Source organism: Pongo abelii, chromosome 13, assembly GCF_028885655.2.
Source record: "Pongo abelii isolate AG06213 chromosome 13, NHGRI_mPonAbe1-v2.0_pri, whole genome shotgun sequence".
NCBI lineage: Eukaryota > Metazoa > Chordata > Mammalia > Primates > Hominidae > Pongo > Pongo abelii.
The window spans coordinates 88,962,422-88,984,771 of NC_071998.2; the positions used below are offsets into that span (position 1 = coordinate 88,962,422).

The following is a 22,350-nucleotide window of genomic DNA, read 5'->3' on the forward strand; positions in this document are numbered from 1 at the left end:
CTCTTGACTGAAAACAGGAACTTAAATATGCAGCACATTTTTTAGTCTATGATTTGAAGTTCTTATCTTGTCTGGAATTATATGTGATTATTTGCAGTTTATAAGACTTAACCTCTCCTCTAGATGAAGACCTAGAAATCTGCCTTAAAGAAATGACCTAAATAATTATATAGTTTTCAGCTTGTACTACTTTGAGAAATACTTCTTGGTAGAGTGATTCTTAACCTCTCATTTGGGTGAAGGACCCCTTTTAGAATCAATTAAAGCTTTGAACCATCTCACACATCATTTTGGCTGTAATATCATATGGTTCATGGGTTTCTAAGAACCTAACATGAGAGGAGGGCAGCACAAAGTCAAGCTAGAAGGATTCTTGCAAAACTTTAATTCTATCACCTAAAGGTTCTAAGCCAAAAAGAAAGCCAGAAGAATTTTAGATGCACAGTGATGTTTGAACAAGAATGGTGAGAAAGTAGAAGTTGTGGGTGAATGCAGGGAGTGATGTAAGAGGGCAAGCAGAAAGGATCCCGAGAGGTGGAGAGAGAAATTCTGCTTCCTCTAATGTACTGCGTTCCTCTTTCCCTCTCCTTCCCCATCTCATCTTTGTGCTCCTGTGCACTGTACGTATGCAAATCTCTTAAGGTCCATCTTAATGCAACACTGTTAGAACTTGAGACTTCAGTTTATTCTTTTTTTTTTTCCTCTAATTTTGGCCCACTCTGGCAGGTGAAATTGAGACAGAAGCACATTCCAAAGAAGAAACAAAAAGCACTGAGGAAGTCAGATGTGACTTTGGGTGAGTACCTTCCCTCTATGATGTTATTCCCTCATCTTTAAGTGAGAGTGATAATCACCGCCTGGCCTATTTCACATACTTTTGTACAGATCAAATAAAATAGTTTATGTGAAAGTATAAATGTTGAAGTGTCATTGAGAGGTAAGAAACTATTATATGGTTGTGGCCGTGTGCGGTGGCTCATGCCTGTAATCCCAGCACTTTGGGAGGCCGAGGAGGATCACGAGGTCAGGAGATCGAGACCATCCTGGCTAACACGGTGAAACCCCGTCTACTAAAAATACAAACAAAAAAATAGCCAAGCGTGGTAGCGGGCCGGGCGCCTGTAGTCCCAGCTAGTCGGGAGGCTGAGGCAGGAGAATGGCGTGAACCCTGGAGGCGGAGCTTGCAGTGAGCCGAGATGGTGCCACTGCACTCCAGCCTGGGCGACAGAGTGAGACTCCGTCTCAAAAAAAAAGAGAAGAAACTATTATGTGGTTGTGCAGCCCTGCCCTCAGTATGTTGTGTAATAAATATAATGGGGGTGTGAATAATTGTACAATGAATATATCCTGATGGTAAAAAATTTAATGTACACACAAAAGGGGGTAGGCAGATAGGAGGGAAACAATGTTGTAACATCCCACTGTACCAGTGGTTCTCAACCCTAGCTCCACTTTAGAATTGTCGGGAGAGCTTTTAAAATAAAAACATCCTAAATGCAGTTCTATATCCTGGATTCGACCCTGAAGCAGACAAAGGACATTAGTGGAAAAATTCATGAAAACGGAATAATGTCTGTAGTTAATGGTAGTATAACTATCCTGATTTCTTAGTTTTGACAAATGGCCCATTGTTATGTAAGACATTAACATTGGTGTAAACTGAGCGAAAGGTATATAGTAACTTTTGTACTATCATAACAACTTTTCTGTAATTCTAAAATTATTCCTCCAAAAACTATTATTTGAAGCATAAAACAATTAAAAAATAAATATACCTATGCCTGTACGTCACCTAGACGGGGGAATCTGAATCCCTGGGGGAGAAGTCTGGACATATATGTATTTTTGAAACCTTCCCAGGCGAGTCTAATGTACCAGAAGGGTTGAGAGAACCACTGCTCTCTCATGTTCATTATACCATGAATGCCTGAGGGACTGTGACCCTGTCTTGTTCTTTGATGTAGCTAGTACCTAGCACAGTGCCTATATGGAAAGCTTGTGCAAGTGTGTTCTTGCTGAATGAACCTTTATTTGCAAAAATATTCTTAGTCCTCTGTAATAACAGAAGGAAAACTGAAAACAAAAAATACCAGGGTAAATTTTCAGACATCTTCCCATCCAGAGTAGCTTCTATTCCTGCCCTGGTCTCTTGTCGTTTTCAGTTAATCTTTACCATTATCACCATATTTATCATATTCCTAAAATACTAAAATTGCCATTCTATTGTACAAAAATCTGACTTCATTCCCCATTTTTAACAAGTGATATATTTCTTGGTTAAGTAAGCAAAATATTCTATGCTCTAGTAATATGAGTTTTTTAGCATGCAAGCCTACTACTATTTCGTATGGACTCTACATTAACCGTAGTTTGCCTGAAGTTCTCTTGAACATGTTTTGAACTCACCCTTCTCTTTGTCCCACACAGTAATGCTGCTATCCTCATCTATGCAAATACTTTCCATCTTTCGAGGCTTCATGCCTGTGTAATTTTTTCAGGTCACTCCAGCAAAAAGTGAGCATTCTCTGTTTGTATCTACCATTCAAATGGCACCAGCACTTACTATTTTCTTTTGTAATTATTTGTTTTCTGTTTTATTTCCCCATGAAACCAAATTAACCCCACCGTGGGATGTTAGATAGGTCTTCTAACCTCCGCAATTCTTAGCATGATGGTATCCACACAGTTAGGCATGTAATAATGATTTAATGTACATTTTGCACAAATACAATATTTAAAAAGTAAACATAGAAAATCAAAATTCAAACACAAAAGTAAACTACATTCATCACTCCAAAATATCTTTTAAGGAGAATTGTTAAAACTGACCAAAACAGTCAACTAAAGCCTGAATAAAATTTTGATGCTACTGTTACATTAATAATTGAACAGCATTTACAAGAAAACTATATACTCCCCAAAATGTATGTGTTCAGTCTTAGTCACTTATCTGCTCTTAAGACTTAAATAAATGTTCTTAGGGGGGAAAACCAATTATCCAGTCCTCCCCCCTTCTTTATTTGTCTCTTCCCACCACTATCCTCTCCCCGACATATACACACATACACACACACACACACACACACACACACACACACGGACACACACACACACTCTAGCATGATATTGTCTATATGGTAGAGCCTTAAAAAATGTTATTTCTTTCAGATATGGTCTACAAATAGAAAAAATAATGTTAGTGAGCATTGTCAAAAGTTTTACAATATTTTGAGAAAATCATGCATAAACTATTAAGCTGTATGTTCCATTGGACCACAACTTTATGGTTGAGCATTGTTAAAACAAAACATAGCTATAGACATCATTTTCTGGATGAATCTCATTCAGAATTGCTGGTATTTCTGGCTCTTCTTTGGGTTTTTCTTTCATTTCTGTAAAGTCAAATAAAATCCAAAAATAGATTCAATAAATTGTATTGGGACAATTGACTCTCCATTTGGAGGAAGAAAAACTGCTTCACAACATACACAACAACAAACCGCAGATGGGGTAAATTTTTAAATACCATAAAGTTATAGAAATAATAGTGTTTTTAATAATCTTAGGATTCTAAGCCGAACACAGAGACCAGAAAGCATAAAGGAAAAGACTAGCAGGTTTGAATACCTAAAAATTAAAATTATATATGGCGAAAACCACTATAAACAAAGTTAAACCAAATCAAAGACAACTGGAAAAATACTTGCAACATATACGTAGTAAAAACTATTATTTAAAGAGATTTTTTTTAATCAGAAAAAAATAAAAAATGTTGAATGGGACAAGGATTCAAACAGGCAATTCTTAAAAAATTATATTTATAATAATCCTGAAAAGATGTCTAGTAACATTAATTATAAAAGGGGGTGATTAAGACCATTAGGTGGATTTTATTTTTTAACCTATCACTTCTCAGCCTCTTGGCTAAGATCAAGTGTATTTTTTAACCTAGCAGACAGATAAGGATTTTTAAAATGTCATAATGTACAGTGCTGACAAGGGTGTGGGGAAAAGGCACCTGTCTTGTGTGAATTGCTACCACATTTCTGGAGGCTAGTGTGACTGACTGTATATTCACACTTTAAATTTGGGTACCCTTTGGCCCAACAATTCGATTTCTAGGGATTGATTCAAAGGAAATAATCAGACAAGCCTCCAGTGCCTCCATTTCCTTATATTTAGAATGGGAGTATTATTTATCCAGTTGAGCTTTTAACATTGAATAAAATAAACCACATAAAATATTTAATATGGTGTCTGGCACATAGAAAAGTATCAGATAAATGTTAACTAAATAAATGTTATTCCCAATGATGTTCATTGAACATTGTTGTAATAGTAAAACTTGGCAGTAACCTGAGTGTTCATCCTTATAGAGACTGGTTGAATATACATATAGCACAGTACTATGCAGTTGTTACAAAAGACATCATAAAGATGCCTCCAATACATATTGTAAATGAAAACAAAAACAAGTTACAGAATAGGATGGGTACTGTCTCATTTGTTGAAACAAAACAACCTTAAGATTGGGAACTGGAGATAGAAGATGGTATTATAGGGGACTTTTACTCGATACTCACTTACATATTGCTTTATTATAATGAACACTTGCTACTTTTATAATCAGGAAAAATAGATATTCCCATTTATTTGGTCAAACAAAGCCAAAAATAAAATAAGCGTTAATTAGTTGACCATATCGACCTTGCTGGGTTTAGAATGAAGCAGTTAGGAATCAGGACGCTGTGTTGGTTAGAGCTGCTTCTCCAGCAGGGTACTCTGTCAGGTGCATGTACTGCTTCACATGCCTGCTTTTTGCTGCAATGTATTTCTTTAAATAGTTCTTCGAAACTGGTATTACTTGGAAACTAACTAGCACCATGTGTTTGTTGCACTCATCTTTTAGGATAAAGAGCAAATAAACTACTAAAGGGATTTCTTTAGAAATCAGTTTCCTGGGGATAACTAAGGTCTAATAGACTCAGTCCATTTCTTATACAGTCTACAGTATTGTATGAAGAGAACTGAAGTTCTCAGTTATGTCTCTGAGGCAAGTGAAATTAAAGAAAGGTTACATTATTTTCAAATTGCTATACTTAGGAAAAAGTTTTTCAGGAACAAATCTTGAAATAGAAAGGGTTTTTGGTAAACCTGATAAATCCTACAAGAATGAATTCCCTAGTAACAGGATTATATTTTACAGCTTTGTATCTCCCTCAGTACTTCGTACTATGAATTTACCTGCTTTCCATTTATCAGGCAAATTAAATTTCCTAGAAAAACTTCATTCATCGAGTTTCTTGTTAATGTAGACTTAATTTTTTAAATATTTTGCAATAATTCATCCTATATTGGGTTTATTTCACTGACTATAGCGTCTCATAATGGATGGATAGTATGAATAAGTACTTAATGTACATGCTTGCATTTTCAATTTTTTTTGACTCTTTGAAATATACCAAGACAGACATTGGTTGCATGAAAATATTGTTCACTTAAAACTAGTCAATGAAATTCATAGTATCCATTGAAATAACCGGGAATAATCCAGGATTGTCAGAGAAAGTTGTAAATCACTACTCTGGGGGAGATGTACCTACCTTGGTGCTATAAACAGCCCTTACCTTGAGGAAAAGTATAAACATCTTTAGCATCTTCCTGGTGTGCTTTAGGATCCTGGCCTTGGAGCCCACCTGTTTCTTGGTGTGGTTCTGGAAAGCATTCTTTAGGCACATCCTTATTTTTATATGTCTCAGTAGAGAGGTCTTCAGGCCCCGGTGTTTCTTGATATATTTCAGGTGAATATTCTTCAAGCTGGGATGTTTCTTGGTATATTTCAGATGAATACTCTTCAAGCCCAGGTATTTCTTGATACGTTTCAGGTGAATATTTTTCAGACCCAGGTGTTTCTTGGTTTATTTCAATTGAATAGTCTTCAGAATGAGGTGTTTCTTGGATTGTTTTATGAGAGGGGGCTTTAGGCACAATAATTTCTTTACATGTTTTATGAGGAAGGTATTTAGGTTCAGCTGATTCTTGGTGTGTTTTTGTAGAAAGGTCTTTAGGCTCAGCTATTTCTTGTATTTTAGAAAAAAAGCCTTCTGTCTCAGCTATTCCTTGATCTGTTTCATTGTATTCCTCTGGTTCTGCTGGATTTTGGTCTGTGGCAAGAATATAGCCTTTAGGCACATCTGGTTTTGGATATGCTTGAAGAGAGCGTCCTGCAAGATCAGCTGTGTCTTCAGATGTTGGACAAGGAAGGATTTTGGGTACAGCAGCTTCTTGGCACATTTTAGGAGCCAGATCTTCTCGTGTAGCCATATCTTGGTACATTTTGAAAGGATGGTCTTGAATTACAGATATTACTTGGCATGTGTTAGGAGAGTTGTCTTCAGGTTCCTCCATGTCTTGGCATATTTTGGAAGAATTGTCTTGAAGTACAGATATTTCTTGGTACATTTTAGGAGAGAGGTCTTCAGGTTCAGCCACATGTTGGCATGTTTCAGAAGAATAGTTTTGTACTGCTATTTCTTGGTACTCAGAAAAATTCTCCTGATGTATGTTACTTTCTTGACATATTTCAGAAAAGTGTTCCTCAGGCACAACTTTTTGCGGGGAGGCTACTGAAGGAAATACTTTGGTTATGCTCCCAGGTGGCTCAGTTTTTTTCTCTGTAGGTGCCAGTGCTTTCTCCACTATTTCCTTTTCTATCTGTGACTGAGGCTTCACCTTCAATTCTGTATTTGGTTGTCTCTTTCTGCCTCTTTGATTTCCTTTTCCTGTTCTCTGCTGCTTGCGTTTTTTCTGTTCTCTGCAGAAAGAACAGAATTAGTGTCAGCAATGATGCTACAGAATTCAAATAAATGCTTGTAATAACAGTGCCAGGTCCCCCACTGCCTCATTGCACAAGGATCATGAACTAGTCACTTAATCTCTCTGGGCCTCAATCTCCTTGTTTGTAAAATGAAGGAGCAGCGCTAGATGTTCTCAATTCTTAGGAGAGGGAATGTTTCTCCAGGACTTCGTGGCATTGATACCTTGCTTACCAGGAGCCTTCTTGGTGAGGGTAGTGAATGCGCGCGCACGCGCGTGTGTGTGTTATAGCATATTCTTAAAGTTTGGTTATGGAAAATAAATAATTCTCATTACAAATTAATAGAGTGACATTCTGGTTTATACACTAGTCTCTTTGCATTTAGTCTGTGTGTGTTACTTCCCTACCCCTGAGTAAACTCATACAAATCGAGTTTCTAGACCTGCAATCCTGGCACAGCTCCTCGTCTGTGCAGCCTGCAGGTGGATGCTGTATATGGCTTGATTATCAAATACATTATTTTGTGTAAAGAATTCTAAGTTGCTATAGTATATATCAAATGAGGTATACTATAAGGGGTCAAAGGCTGCAAAAACACTTCTTGAAGTTAAGAAGCCTGGTAGATAGGCATGAGTGGCCATATTATACCTATTTCTAATTAATAAATTAAAGATCTAGAAGATGAAAGGATATGCATGGAAATTGCAGCCAGTGACAAATTGTTAGGCACTGCAAATACAACCAAATACAGATGGCTAATACAGATGGGCTGGGGGCTGGGGGCAGTACTATAAATAAGCATTACATCATTTTTCTAAACCTACTGAAATTCTGTTTCATGCTACCCACTCCATGGAGCCTTCTCTAAGAGACTACAGGACTAAAATGCTCTCCCAGCTTAGCACTCCTATAGGACTTATTGGGTGTACCATGCTAAAGGCAAGGAACATAGGCTGCCTCATACTGTAGTTATTTCTGAAGAAACTGTATTTCTTTTAGTAAACATTTTAGACAGTCTTTGGAGATAAAAACTAGTGTTTTTTACATCTTTATAGTGCCCATCATTCCTTGCATATTTAAAAAAAGTATACCCTGTTCCATTTTTTTGTGTATGTTTGAAATTTCCATTGTAAAAAAGTGCTTTTAAAAGATTACCTCACCAAACACAGTTTGAAATCAATATCAAAAAAGTATATATGTTCACTTCTAATATGAGGCTATAGAAAAAAAGAAAAAAAAGGTATAGATGTAACAGAGCAGTCTAAAATAATATTGAAAATTATATTTAAAAAAGGAAATCTAGGCCGGGTGCGGTGGTTCATGCCTGTAATCCCAGCACTCTGGGAGGCCGAGGCAGGTGGATCACCAGGTCAGGAGTTCAAGACCAGCCTGGCCAACATAGTGAAACCCCGTCTCTACTAAAAATACGAAAATTAGCCAGGCATGGTGGTGTGCATCTGTAATCCCAGCTACTTGGGAGGCTGAGGCAAGAGAATCACTTGAACCCAGGAGGTGGAGGTTGCAGTGAGCTGAGATTATGCCACTGCACTCCAGCCTGGGTGACAGAATGAGACTCTGTCTCAAAAAAAAAAAAAAAAAGGAAATCTAAAGATGATGGTTATGGCACCTCAGCATTTTGAACTATTACTACAAGTAACCAAGGTGACAAGATAAATCATAAAATTCTGATAAATTTTTTGAAAAAGATATTAATAGTATATCCAAGTTCCTTAGGAAACACATATTTTTTCCTAGATATTAAATCCTAAAGAATTTGTTATTTAAATCTCTATATGAAGATATCTGAGTAATGTAATAGTCCATGTCTTCCCTGGTAGTTTTTCAAAAAATACAAAAAATACCTATGTGGCCTAAACTTTAGTCTGTACTCTCTCATGATTGTGGGCAAGTCACTTAACCTCTACATGCCTTTGTTTCCTTGTAAGTGAAATGAGTTAAATAATATCGGCCCAATTTCATGTGGTGGTTATAAGAATTATATATAATAACTTACATGAATGAATTATTCAAATATAAATTAGGACTCAAATGAATACAGGAAACACTTATAGTGCTTGTATATGTCAGGCACTGTTTAAATAATTTAGTTATTTTGTTATCTCATATAATCTTCACATCAGTCTATGAAGTAGTTATTATTTTCATTTTGCAAATGACAAAACTGAAACACAGAGATGTTGAGTAACTTGCCCAACACTTGTATTTGATAATCAAGCCATATACATTATCCACCTGCAGGCTGCACAGACAAGGAGCCATGCCTGGATTGCAGGTCTAGAAACCCTGAGTATGAGTTTGCTCAGGGGTAGTGAAGTGATACACACAGACTAAATGCAAAGAGACTAGTATGTAAGCCAGAGTGCCAATCTATTCATTTATAATGAGAATTATTTATTTTCCATAATATTTCCAAGGGCTCTGGCTACAAAATAGGGGAACCAGGCTACGAATCTAGTCATTCTGGTTTAACAGCCAGGCTGATAACCATGCACTCTGCTGCCTCTCTCTGAAACTAATAAAGTTTCACTGTATGGTATGTTGTAGTGAGAAAAGAGGGCACAGGCCTCAGCGTTATAGAGATGTATCACCAGAGCAAGTCCAGCCAGCTACCAAGAGGCTCACCAAGGTGTTATCCATTTGAGTGAATACCCTCAGCCTAGCAAGCCCAGAAACCTGATTCTGTTAGCACACTGAGACTACCTCCATTTATCAGGGGCAGAGCTCATCAAGCAGATTTAAGGAGACTGACATATAAACCTAAAGACCAATTTTTTAATGAACAGACATACAAAGTCACATAGTAGAAAATACCTGGACTGGCTGGGCACAGTGGCTCATGCCTGTAATCCCAGCACTTTGGGAGGCCAAGGTGGGCGAATCACTTGAAGCCAGGAGTTCCAGACCAGCCTGGCCATCATGGTGAAACCCCATCTTTACTAAAAAATACAAAAACTAGCTGGGCGTGGTGGCCAGTGCCTGTATTCCCAGCTACTTGGGAGCTGAGGCATGAGAATCACTTGAACCTGGGAGGCAGAGGTTGCAGTGAGCCGAGATCATGCCACTGCACTCCAGCCTGGGCAGCAGAGTGAGACTCTGTCTCAAAACGAATGAATGAATGAATGAGTGAAAGAGAGAAAGAGAGAGAAAAAAGGAGAGGAGAGGGGAGGAGAGAGGAGGGGATGGGGGAGAGAAGGGGATGGGGGAGAGGAAGGGGAGGGGAGGGGGGAGGGGAGGAGGGGGGAGGGGAGGGGAGGAGAATACCTGGGCTCTGGGCTCCCAAACAAATGCACTGTCTCTGTAGATAAGTACTTGGGAAGCCGAGTAATGTTGGAAGATTGCTTAGTGGGTATGGAATTTGGGAGCTAATTGGATAATCTTCAATAGACCTGCCACAGGACCCTAATACAAATATTTCTACTATAAAATGATACACGTGTTCCTAAAAAACCTCACTTTCTGCAAAATCATCCTCTATAAAGTTACAGTGGTTATGGAGGTGAGGCAAATAGGCTTGGGACAAATGATTCAAAACCCTTGCAACATTTTAACACTAACTAAAACCATAATTGGTACCAGGAGAGAGAACTTCGATGGTCCAGACAAGCAGTTTACTGTGGCTGGAGGCTGCCTCAGGGGATAGTAAATGCAAATATAGTGTAATTGCAGGCTTGAAGCTGCTGAGACCTGAGCTCTGAGCCAGCGGGGTTGCCGTTAAGTTGGGCACAGGAGGGAAGTGCAAGCTGCCACTTGATGGAGAGCTGCGCAAGGCTGGTGTTATGCCTCTCTGGGGAGGGAACCCTGGATGCTGGCTGAAAAGAATCCTGCTTATACAACCACCAAGCTGAAGGCTTTTTCTTTCCAGCTGAAGGCTTTAATTCTCTTCCCACTATTCTGCTTTCTTCTGACTAGGAAAAAATCATGAACCAACACAACCCCCACATTATACTGACATCATTCTCCTATTTATCAATCGTATGTGAACTTGGTGTTACAGAAACATCTGTTGTAGCAGAACAGACAGTGCTCAGTCCACAGTGGGGTTTGGGGGATTGGAAAATGCCCTTTCTTAGGAAGAGTGCTTTGCTTAAATTAGTGGTTCTCAACTGGGGGTGATTTTGCCTGTCTTCCCCCAACCCCACCCCAGAAGACATTTGACAATGCTTGGAGACATTTTGTTGTCACAGCTGGGGTGGAAGGTGCTGTTGGCATCTAGAGGCCAGAAAATGCTACAAAACATCTGCAGTGCACAAGCCAGCCCCCCACACAACAGGAAGTTCTCCTGCCCCCAGTGTCAGCAGTGCCAAAGTGGAGACACTTTGGCTTAGATGGATGCTGCACTTTTGGCTCTTTGGGCTCCCCTTCCAAGCAAGCAAGTCCCCAGTTGTCACAATCATATTTGAAATGGATGCAATTAGATGCCGCCTAATTTACAGTCATGTTATTATACCCCCTTCCTGTATTTACATACAGGTGAACATACAGGTTATCTAAACTCTTTGTCACTCATTTACAGCGAATGTTTTGGCTTATTCCATGGAGAGTTAATCATATTCATTCAGTAAAGATTTAGCTAATAGAAAGCTTGGAGAACAATCTTGGAGGCTTCTTCAATGATGTTTTCCACTCCCAACAGGATGCTTCTATGTTTATATTACCATAGGAGCTAAACGCCAGGCTTCTCTACAATATAATTCGGTTGCTCAGTGCTTTAATTAAAAGAGACCAGGGAAGAAATTCTGTTCCCACCATTTTACCAGCTGTGTGTGTGACTTTAGGCAAGAGATGTAACTCACTGGAGGCTTAGTCTCTGTTTTTCTGTAAAATAGGGATAACCATGCCTGATTTACAGGATTGTTGGAAAGATAAAATACAGTGTGTAAAGTGCATAGCACTACTTGATACATAACATCCTCAATAAATATATTAGTTCCCTTTCTCTTGTGATGCTACCATACCCAAATAGCCATTGTGACGTTTCCTTTTCTTGCACTTCAGCTTTTCTTTTTCTAAGTCGTTCTCTGTTTCTCAAACTCCAGGTTCCAATGACTTCTGTAATAAAATGAAAGTGATTAGAGAAAGTGATGAACTGTGGTGTCTATCAGCAAAAGTCCTGTAGCCAAGTGGCAGAGTCTCTGTGCTAGGTTTTTCTCCTAGCTTTTTGAGGACAAGGACGGCATCTCGTTTACCCTTGTATCTCCAGAGAAAGCCTGGAAGCAGACATTCAGCAAATGTTTTTGAATGAAAAGGTCAGAGACCTACTCCTACATAGTATTTGTACATAAGTGTGCTACCAACCTATTAATTTCTTCAAAGTGATTTTATATATTGTACAAATAATGAAAAAAGCAGCCATATTTTGTTGTCTTTAACATGATAACTTGTTTTCATTTTATTCCTCACTTCTATCCAGTCTTTATATTACACAAAGTTGTAAGAATAGCATACCACAATTTTATCTTTTTATTAACCTAGTGTTATATTAGAACTATTTTCCATGACGTAGTCTTCATAATGATAATTTTAATGACAATATGATAGGTAGTCTAGTTGATGTACTCTCATTTTCCCAATCATTCCTCTTGGATTGAGCGTTTAGGTTGTTGCTAGTTATCTTTGCCTTGTATATCAAATTATAATAAGCATATTCATTGCATATAGCTTTTCTTTGGTATTTTTTCCTTAGAATGGTGTTTCTTCAAGTTCTTTGGAAAATTAAGGGTTTGATCAAAAAAGTTTTCTGCTGCCGTCTAAGGTTGAGAAAAATTAATGAGTCTTTGATGTAGAGCTTCCTAGAGCCTGTGAAGTGATACAAATCCACACTGGGACCTCTAAAGAATAGAGCATGCCCCTTGAATCATGGTGCCTCTTGTTCTTGGGATAAGGGTTCTTTATAGGAAAAAATTATACCTTTATTTTTACCAACCTCTAATTAAAATTGACAGTTCCTTCAATTACGAATGTAGGTAACAAACCACAGTAGTTTTGGCAGTATATGACTTTTTTTTCGACTTTTAAGTTCAGGGGTTCATGTGCAGGATATGCAGGTTTGTTACATAGGTATACATGTGCCATGGTGGTTTGCTGCACAGATCATCCCATCACCTAGATATTAAGCCCAGCATCTATTATCTATTCTTCCTTATGCTCTCCCTCCCCCTCAGTATATGACTTTGTCCCTACAAAGAAATCACATATTTTTTATATCACATTATAGTTGTTGCATATACCTTAAAATATCACCTACTGGCTATGATTTATTTGACTTGGTACTATTATTAGACCCACCACTGGATATTGTAATCTATAAATAATCATATATATTACTATATCACAATTTTTTATTTTGATATTTGTATCTTAATATAATTATTCCCTTTCTAGTCTTATATATTTAATTTTATGCCTTTAAAAATTTTATTCAAAGAAGGAGTCTCTGGGTTCATCAGAATGCCAAAGAGATCCATGTAGCAAAAAAAATTTAAAACAATGTCTTAAGGTATCTCAAGGCCTAAGGTTCCACAAAACATTTTGAGAAATGTTGCTTTAGGATAGATCCAAGGACTGAGATTAGTGAGTCAAAAGAATAAACAGTATTATAGCTCTCACCACTTATTGCCAGATCTCTTTCCAAACGTTAGACCAAATTTGTGCTGCCATAGAAATGTATTAATCCACTTGTTTTACCACAGCCATTGAATGAAATTATTGGATGAACTAGTCTCATTAGCTTTCATTTATTTCCTTTTTTTTTTTTTTTTTTTTTGGCCAGATCCATTCAAAAGAGAAAATTATCATACCCCGAATTCTTCTCAACAGCCACCAGCTCTTAAGGTATTTTTCATTACCTGGAGAATGGTTCTCTTCTTGATGAGGATCAGGTGTCTGAAGGCGCTTCAAATGAGATTGGTCCTTTCCCAAATCCATCTTGCTGCAACACCTTCCTGCTATTTTGGTCTGACTTCCACAAGCAGCCTAGATGCTTTTTTAAAATATCAAAAACAACTAACACTTAAAAAAAAAACAAAAAAAAAACCACACACACAAGTTTGCCTGTCACTTGACTTCCCGCCTAAAAGTTTTATCTGGTTGGACCACAGCTGCAAGCTAATTCTACTATCTTTATCACACTGCACAGGTGTGAGCAGAGGAAATGGCTGGTGCTAGCAACCTCTAGCATAGGTTGCTATTTATACAGGGAAACTCTCTGGCCACAGCCTGGCATGGCACAGCCTCTAGTCAGCACTCTTTTGGTTCTATCTGCCAGGAAGTGTCTGGATCCGATGTTCCTTTTTACAGATGGAGGTAGCCTAGTGTAGAAAGAACACAATCTAGGCTCCAACCAGCTCAGTGGCCCAGGGCAAGTCACCTCCCTTTTCTGTGACTTTCTGCATTTGCAAAATGGGCAAATAATTCCTGTCTTGCCTACTTCATACGGTTCTTGTGAAAGTGAAAATAATGGATATAAAAGTTTCTAGAAAGTGTGATATATATTAATCTTACGTGGTTTCCCGTATGTGGCTTTTTTCACCTTAATCTGTTGCAAAATAATGTACAGTTTTGCTGTGTATGCTGTTAGACTTAGATAAGAAATAGACATAAAGAACCAAATTAGAATTTCACAGCAATTTTGTACCCTTTTTTGCTCACCAAATCGTTCACAAGTGACTCAAGATAACTAGTGAAATCCATTGTTACTCATATAGGGGAAGGTGAAAAATTACTTCTTAATGAAAATATCACCACATTATATCCCAGAAATTAAGTTGAAGTCATCAAAGGAACCATCCTGTCTCCAAGCAGTCACCCCATTTGTGAAGACAAGGAGCCACAGACTACTATGGTTCAACTAAAGAAGAAACCCTGAGCACCTCCTGATACAGGAAGCCAGTCTTGGAGATGCAGGATTAATATATGTGTTCTGGATTCAGATTGAATTGAAGTGAATTTGAATTCCAGTGTTGGCATTCCCTAATTCAGTGACCTGAGGCAGGTTAGATAGCCTTGGAGTCAATTTACCTATCTATAACATGGGGACAATATTGGTATCTACCTCAGAAAGTTACTGGGATTATTAAGTCCAGTAATCCATATGAGGCATTTTGTGTGTGCCTAGCATATTGAACTTGGTCAATAAATGTTAGCTACCAATAAAAATACAGTAACCAGATTTTGGTAAAGCAAGTCATAGTTTAAATGCACTAAAGAAAGAGAAAGTCTGAAGAGGATTCTTTATAAAGAAAGACCTTTGTAATATGAATAGATACCCACTACTTCCATGGAGTCTTAAGGCATTAGAACTCGAAGAGCCCAAAATCATCTAGTCCCTGCCTATTTTATATACAAAGAAACTGAGAACGGAGGAGGAGAGTTACCTGTACTCAGTATTTTATTACTTATTGCCAGCAACATCTCTTACAGATTAAGAGATGGGTCATCATTTTGTGTGCTTGATCTTTCCTGGGTATAAAAATGTGTGTATCATGTAAATATATTAGAGAAACAAGCTGTCAAACACACTAAAGGGTATCGAGAATGATATAACAAACACCCAAGTATCTGTCACTAAAATTTAACTTGGTTTTTAATTACTAAATCCTAATATTTAGCTTTACCTCTCTCAGTTCCCCAGTCCTTCTCTTAAGTAAATCTCTGTATCTAAAAATTCAGGTAACTTCAGGGAGCCCCTACTCAAAGGAATCCTGCACGGAACAGCAGGCATTATTTGCTTGAAAATTTTGGATTTTCAGATATGGGGTTTAAATAACTCAAAGTAACTTTAAAAATTACAAAATAGTGTTTTTTTAAATATTGGTCCCTTTATTTGATATGTTTTAATTCTTATTAGGTTGTTTCTTACATTAGGATAGTTTAATAAAATAACATTATAGAATCCCTCTGGGACACCTTCAGTGGATGCAGAGGTACTTCTTGAATAAAATTATCCTTACTAAGAGCTTGTAACACCCAGTTCAACAATTCAGCAAATTTTGCTTAATGCCCCCTCTTGTGCTGTAGAGACGGATGGTGCAGTTCCTGATCCCTGTGCCCTGTAGGCTCATAGAAAGTGTGTACATCTGTATTGCAAGGAAATAATAGATTCTTTCTTTATATCCTGCTACAACCTACCTAAGTCGATTCCACCCCTGCCCCATGTTCCCTGTATCTAGAAGCAGAGTGTGGAGGGACTGTAAGAGGGTGGGGTTTCAAGTTAACAGTAAATTGAAGGTAATATTGGGTGGAGGAGGCCAGTGGAGAGACACTTTGGAGCAAACTAGATTGGAAGTCAGGCAAGGTGTCTCTGGCATGATAAACAGGCCAGAGCGGGAATTTGAGACAGAAATAGCCTACAGTAAGTTTACAAGCCACAGTTCATGGTCCCTTCTCTCTGTAGAAAATTCTAGTTAGAAATTTAGTTAGAATTCTCTAACTAGAATTTCCAGAATGTGTGTTAGGCATTAAAGTCCACATATTTTTTGACAAATGCTGCCTTGTTCTAGAGTTATTTGCATATATACATAAACCTCTCTCTAGGCCACAAACCCTTAGAGAGCAGATACAGCTCCTGATTCACTTTTCTGTCTCCACAGTATGATCTGGTGGGAGGCTTGGCTCACTGTAGTCCCCATAATCACCCTCACCCCCTGCTTCATGAACATGCAGCCTGGGACAGTAATTTATACACTCAGGGCTTGATGCTGCCGTGACTTAATAATAGCAATATCATCATCTGTGCCAGAGCTCTTTCTACTGTCATTCATTCCGTGCCCAGCACTGTCCTATGTGTTAGAGATAGAGTAATTGAACAGCAAAGTCCCTGCCTTTATGAAACCTACATTTTAATGGGGAGAGATAAACAATAAGGAAATAAATAAAATATATAATGTGTCAGATGGTGATAAGTGCTTTGGAGAAAACTGAGCTGGGCATAATAGGATAAGAAAAAGGAGGTTGATGGTGGCTGCTATTTTAAATAGTGTGGTCAGAGAAGGATTGACTGATAGGGTGACAGGTGAACAGAACTGATGGAGGTGAGGGGCCAGATATGCCATGCTGATATCTGGGAGGGCATTCCAGGTATAGGGGCACCAGCAAATGGCCTAAGGAGGGGAATGTTAAGGAGGTGGGATCAGAGAAGAAGCCTATTATTGCCCCTTGTAGGATTTCTACTCTGAGTGAGATGGATAGTCATGGCATGGTTTTGGACAGAAGAGTGATACGATCTGACTTATATGTTTAAAGAGTTATTCTGGCTACTATGTGGGACAGGGGCAGAGGAAGCAAGAAGAACAATCAGAATGGTATTGCATGATACAGATGAGAGATGATTAAGGTTTGGATGATGGCAGTGGTGAAGCCACGGTCAGCTTCTGGATTAACTTATAACTTGTATATGGGGTGAGACATAAAGAATCAAGATAAAGATTTGTTGTGAACAACTGGAAGGGTGGAGTTAGCATTCACAGATCAGGAAGATTGGGAGAAGCAGGCTTGGAGGAGATGATCAAGAGTTTCATTTTGGATGTGTTGACAGGCTAGGGAGAAAACAGCAAAGGAGCAGCCAGTGAGGCAGAGGAAAACTGGAAAAAATAGTGTCTCGGAAGCCAAGAGGAAAGACTGTTTCAAGGAGGAGAGACTAATCCACTGTGTCAAACTTTGCTAAAGTAAAGGAAGGATTGAGAATTCTCCTAACAATTGATTTCCTAACAATTCAATTCATTTAAATTAATTATAGATTATGGAGGTGAAGTAACTTGGCCAAGGGCATGCAGATGAAACCAGCTATATAATTTTTGGGGGGCCCAGTGCAAAATGAAAACACAAGGCTTCTCCTTCAAAAATTGCTAAGAATTTCAAGATGGCTATAGCAGAAAATTAAACCCAGCAAGTGTTTCACAAGTGTTTCACTGGATCCTTGAAGCAGACTTATAACATAGCTATTATTGTCCTCATTTTTCTGATCAAGAAACTGGTGCTCAGTGCATTGAGTGATATAACTAAGATCACAGAGTGAGACTGGTAGTTCGCACCAGAAGCTGGGCCTTCAGCCTCCAATTCCCTCTAATTCCTTCTTTTTTCTTTTTTTATCTTTTTGTTTTTGAGATGGGGTCTCACTCTGTTGCCCAGGCTGGAGTGCAGTGGCACAATCACAGTTCACTGCAGCCTCTACCTCCCTGGGCTCAGGTGATCCTCCCCCCTCAGCCTCCCAAGTAGCTGGGACTACAGGCATACACCACCATGCCTGGCTAATTTTTTGTATTTTTTTTTTTTTTTTTTTTGTAGAGATAGGGTTTTGACACATTGCCCAGGCTGGTCTTGAATTCCTGGGCTCAAGCAATACCCCTGCCTTTGTGTGCCAAAGTGCTAGGATTACAGGCATGAGCTACCAAGCCCGGCCTGGCCCTCTTCCTACTAGAACAAACTAGGTGTTGAGGGAGAGAGTTGCTTTCCTGCCTCCTGACCATCTGGAGCAGGTGTAAGTACTGAGAATTTGGTCATGCATTTCAGAGGCCTGACTGAACTGGGCAAATGAAGGAGGGAAGGAAACACATTGCTGAAACTTCTGCCCTAGGGCCCTTTAAGATGGAGGTGAAAAGGGAGCACAGGAAAAAATAGCTCAGGCCATGTACTGGATACTGTTTAGTCAAAAACAAGACTGGGTAAAAGTGCCCCAAAGCTAACGCCATTTAAGGCTATATTGATAAAAATTATAGCACCTCCAAAACCAGAGAGATGAGAGTCCTGGTACACTTTGGTTTGTCATGCCATAGCCAGAGAGCCACACTGTGAAGACCGTATTATATGAAAGCATACACTGAAAAGAATGAGGGTTACAGGGCTCTATCATTTTCCTGGCTGGGTAACTTGGGGAAAATCACTTAATTCTTTCTGATCCTCAGTTTCTTCCCTTGTAAAATAGAGAAAGGTAATACCTCATGGGGATTCTGCGAGGATAAAAGAGATCATGAGAGCTTTTTATAAAATGAAAAACACTGCAGATATAAGTCCCATCAACCCGGACAGTGTTAATAGTGATATTAGAGTGTTCTAATGATGCACCTGGGCAATTTCCTAAAATGCATTTGGGTGGAAAAGTCATGGAAGGGAACACAATGGACACTTGTTTTTCTTAGCATTCCTTCCTTGCTGACATACTTTTTCAAAGCTTTTAAATACTTTTCAAAGACTGGATCAAGCTTTGTTTTCCTAAGTGGAGAAGGAGAGTTTCTTGTTCCCCTCTCTCTCAGTCTGTTGATGCATGATAAATGACTTCTGTCTGCTAAAACAGATGCTGCTGTACACATATAGATAACATGTTCTATAACTTAGAATGGCTGTAGCCTGCCTTTCAATCTAGTTTGTCCCAAAGTCCCTCCTCTGGAATCCTCCCACAAATACTCCTTCTATTAGAGTGTAGACAAACATCTCTGAATAAACACTGATGAATGGTCATTTATCTGGGGAAGAGCAATTCTGTTCCCACCTTGAGCCTCCCCCCTTATCTCTCTGTCCTTTCATTTCTGAACTTCTTGAACTAGTAATATATTCTCAGTGTCTCCTTTTCCCCCTACACCATTTCATTGCTTTGCATCTGTAATCTAGCTTTTTCTTGCACTCATTCTGTCATAAATCATCAATGATTTCCTAATGGCCAAATCCAGTGGTCCATTCTCAGTTCTTCCTTTTTGACCTCTCTGCAGCTCATAATTCCTCTGAGTACTCCTACCCTCCATGAAATGTGCTCCACTTTTGGCCTCTCTGATGGTGTGGAGCCTCTCTGGTGGTGTGGTGTCCTCACCTCTCTCTTCCTTCTCCTCCTCCTTGCTCACAGGCTTCTCTTTCACTCCCCTAGGTGTGGGAGATGTTTTCCAAGAGTCCCTGATCCTTTTGAGTTAATACTCTTACCCAAAGACAGTTGATCCAACTATATACTTTTAGCTACTACCTCTTTGCAGATGTCTTCTAAATAAATATGTCTGAGTTCTAAGATCACATTTCCAAGTGTTTCTTGGTTATCACTTATTAGCTGGATGTCCCACTGCACCTCAAACTTAGCATAACCAAAAGCAAATTTATCTTCCCCCCCTAAAACTAGGCTCCCTGTACTTTATTTCTGTTAGAATAGTAGTACCATGCCTGGCCATCTAGTTCTTAGCCTTCAGAACTTTCTTTGACTCTGCCTCTTCACTTTGTCTGTCACATTCAGCTAGATACAGTTCTGCCAGTTCTTTCTTCCCAGTGTCCCACATGCTCATTCCATCTTTTCCTGTCCTATACCACCATCCCAGAGAGGGGCCTCAACTTCTCATTGGAAGCACTGGAAAAGTTCCCTAAGTGGCTATCTGCTTTCATCTGCCCTCACCCTCCCAAGTCCATCCTGCACAAACATCCAGAATATTCCTGCTACAGCTGGCTCTGAACCAGTCACTTCCATGTTTAGAATCCTGTAAAGCCTCAGTATTGCCTGCAGAATAAAGACTAAATTTCCCAGTCTGGCATTTAAGTCTAACTTCCCAATGTTCTTTCCCATTACTTTCCTGGAACTACCCAATGTTTCCATTAAATAGTACCACTTGCCTTCCCTGTTTTGCCATGAATCTTTCTAACACCCACAGTACCTATCTTCGTAACTTCTGGTTGTTCAGTCTTCTATCGTATGTCTGCCCATCCAGATAGTGAGTGCCTTCATCACAAAGCCTTCAATGATGATGATGATGATGATGACAACGATGACAATGATATGATGAGACCTTAGTCACTCTACAAACTCATAATGGGTAGCTGACACTTTATATGCAGTATCTCATTTCATTTTTCCAACTGATAGTATCCCCATTTCACTGATAACAAAACCATGGTTTAAAGAGGTTATATCCCTAGATCACATAAACTCATGAGTGGCAGAATTAGGGCTCAAAACTAAGGCTGTCCGACTGTAAAGTTTAGGGATTTAACCATTCTGTTCTATTCCCTTTAATTGCCTAGATGTGGTCTCTCCTTTCTGAGCTATAACCGTGCTTGATTTTAGCCTCTTTTCTAGTGAATATTACATAACTTTTTTGCACATCTTACCATATATATATACACACATCTTACCATACATATATATACATATATATAAATACTTTAAGTTCTAGGGTACATGTGCACAACGTGCAGGTTTGTTACATAGGTATACATGTGATATGTTGGTTTGCTGCACCCATTAACTCATCATTTACCTTGGGTATTTCTCCTAATGCTATCCCTCCCCCTGCCCCCACCCCCAGACAGGCCCCAGTGTGTGATGTTCCCCTCCTTGTGTCCAAGTGTTCTCATTGTTCAATTCCCACCTATGAGTGAGAACATGCGGTGTTTGGTTTTTTGTCCTTGTGATAGTTTGCTCAGAATGATAGTTTCCAGCTTCATCCACTTCCCTGCAAAGGACATGAACTCATCCTTTTTTTATGGCTGCATAGTATTCCATGGTGTATATGTGCCACATTTTCTTAATCCAGTCTATCATTGATGGACATTTCAGTTGTTTCAAAGTCTCTGCTATGGTGAATAGTACTGCAGTAAACATATGTGTGCATGTTTCTTTATAGTTACATGATTTATAATCTTTTGGGTATATACCCAGTAATGGGATCACTGGGTTAAATGGTATTTTTAGTTCTAGATCCTTGAGGAATCGCCACACTGTCTTCCACAATCATTGAACTAATTTACACTCCCACCAACAGTGTAAAAGCATTCCTATTTCTCCACATCCTCTCTAGCATCTGTTGTTTCCTGACTTTTTAATGATTGCCATTCTAACTGGTGTGAGATGGTATCTCATTGTGGTTTTGATTTGCATTTCTCTGATGACCAGTGATGATGAGCATTTTTTTCATGTGTCTGTTGGCTGCATAAATGTCTTCTTTTGAGAAGTGTCTGTTCATATCCTTTGCCCACTTTTTGATGGGATTGTTTGTTTGTTTCTTGAAAATTTGTTTAAGTTCTTTGTAGATTCTGGATATTAGCTCTTTGTCAGATGGGTAGATTGCAAAAATTTTCTCCCATTCTGTAGGTTGCCTGTTCACTCTGATGGTAGTTGTGCTGTGCAGAAGCTTTTTAGTTTGATTAGATTGGATTTGTCTATTTTGGCTTTTGTTGCCATTGCTTTTGGTGTTTTAGTCATGAAGTCCTTGCCCATGCCTATCTCCTGAATGGTATTGCCTAGGTTTTCTTCTAGGTTTTCTATGGTTTCAGGTCTAACATTTAAGTCTTTAATCCATCTTGAATTAATTTTTGTATAAGATGTAAGGAAGGGATCCAGTTTCAGCTTTCTACATATGGCTATCCAGTTTTTCCAACACCATTTATTAAATAGGGAATCCTTTCCCCATTTCTTGTTTTTGTCAGGTTTGTCAAAGATCAGATGGTTGTAGATGTGTGGTGTTATTTCTGAGGCCTCTGTTCTGTTCCATTGGTCTATATCTCTGTTTTGGTACCAGTGCCACGCTGTTTTGGCTACTGTAGCCTTGTAG

The 22,350-nt window shown here is 38.8% G+C and overlaps 1 protein-coding gene across 4 annotated transcripts; it reads right to left on the reverse strand.

Moving 5' to 3' along the window:
* Positions 1-2,686: 2,686 nt before the first annotated feature.
* On the reverse strand, positions 2,687-21,152 carry HEMGN (hemogen). Of its 4 annotated transcripts, XM_054520341.2 has the most exons (6): positions 21,058-21,152; positions 20,455-20,676; positions 13,684-13,817; positions 11,794-11,887; positions 5,628-6,814; positions 2,687-3,392 (listed from the first exon to the last, which is right to left on the reverse strand). In XM_054520341.2, exons 3-6 carry the CDS (start codon positions 13,760-13,762, stop codon positions 3,298-3,300), a joined length of 1,455 nt encoding a protein of 484 aa, XP_054376316.2. In that variant the 5' UTR covers positions 13,763-13,817; positions 20,455-20,676; positions 21,058-21,152; the 3' UTR covers positions 2,687-3,297. The 4 variants fall into 4 exon arrangements, with proteins under 4 accessions (XP_054376316.2, XP_024107928.3, XP_054376317.2 ...); XM_024252160.3 differs by lacking the exon at positions 21,058-21,152 and having other exon boundaries at positions 20,414-20,630; XM_054520342.2 differs by lacking the exon at positions 21,058-21,152 and having other exon boundaries at positions 19,635-20,501.
* Between the last annotated feature and the right edge of the window lie 1,198 nt (positions 21,153-22,350).

What these genes read in the sequence shown, in the direction of transcription:
- HEMGN (XM_054520341.2), bottom strand. Translation starts at nt 13,762, where the DNA reads ATGGATTTGGGAAAGGACCAATCTCATTTGAAGCGCCTTCAGACACCT. An exon ending in AGAAGAGAACCATTCTCCAG is followed by an intron (nt 11,888 to 13,683) that starts GTAATGAAAAAT and finishes ATTTTATTACAG; the next exon opens with AAGTCATTGGAACCTGGAGT. An exon ending in TGTTTATACTTTTCCTCAAG is followed by an intron (nt 3,393 to 5,627) that starts GTAAGGGCTGTT and finishes TTGACTTTACAG; the next exon opens with AAATGAAAGAAAAACCCAAA.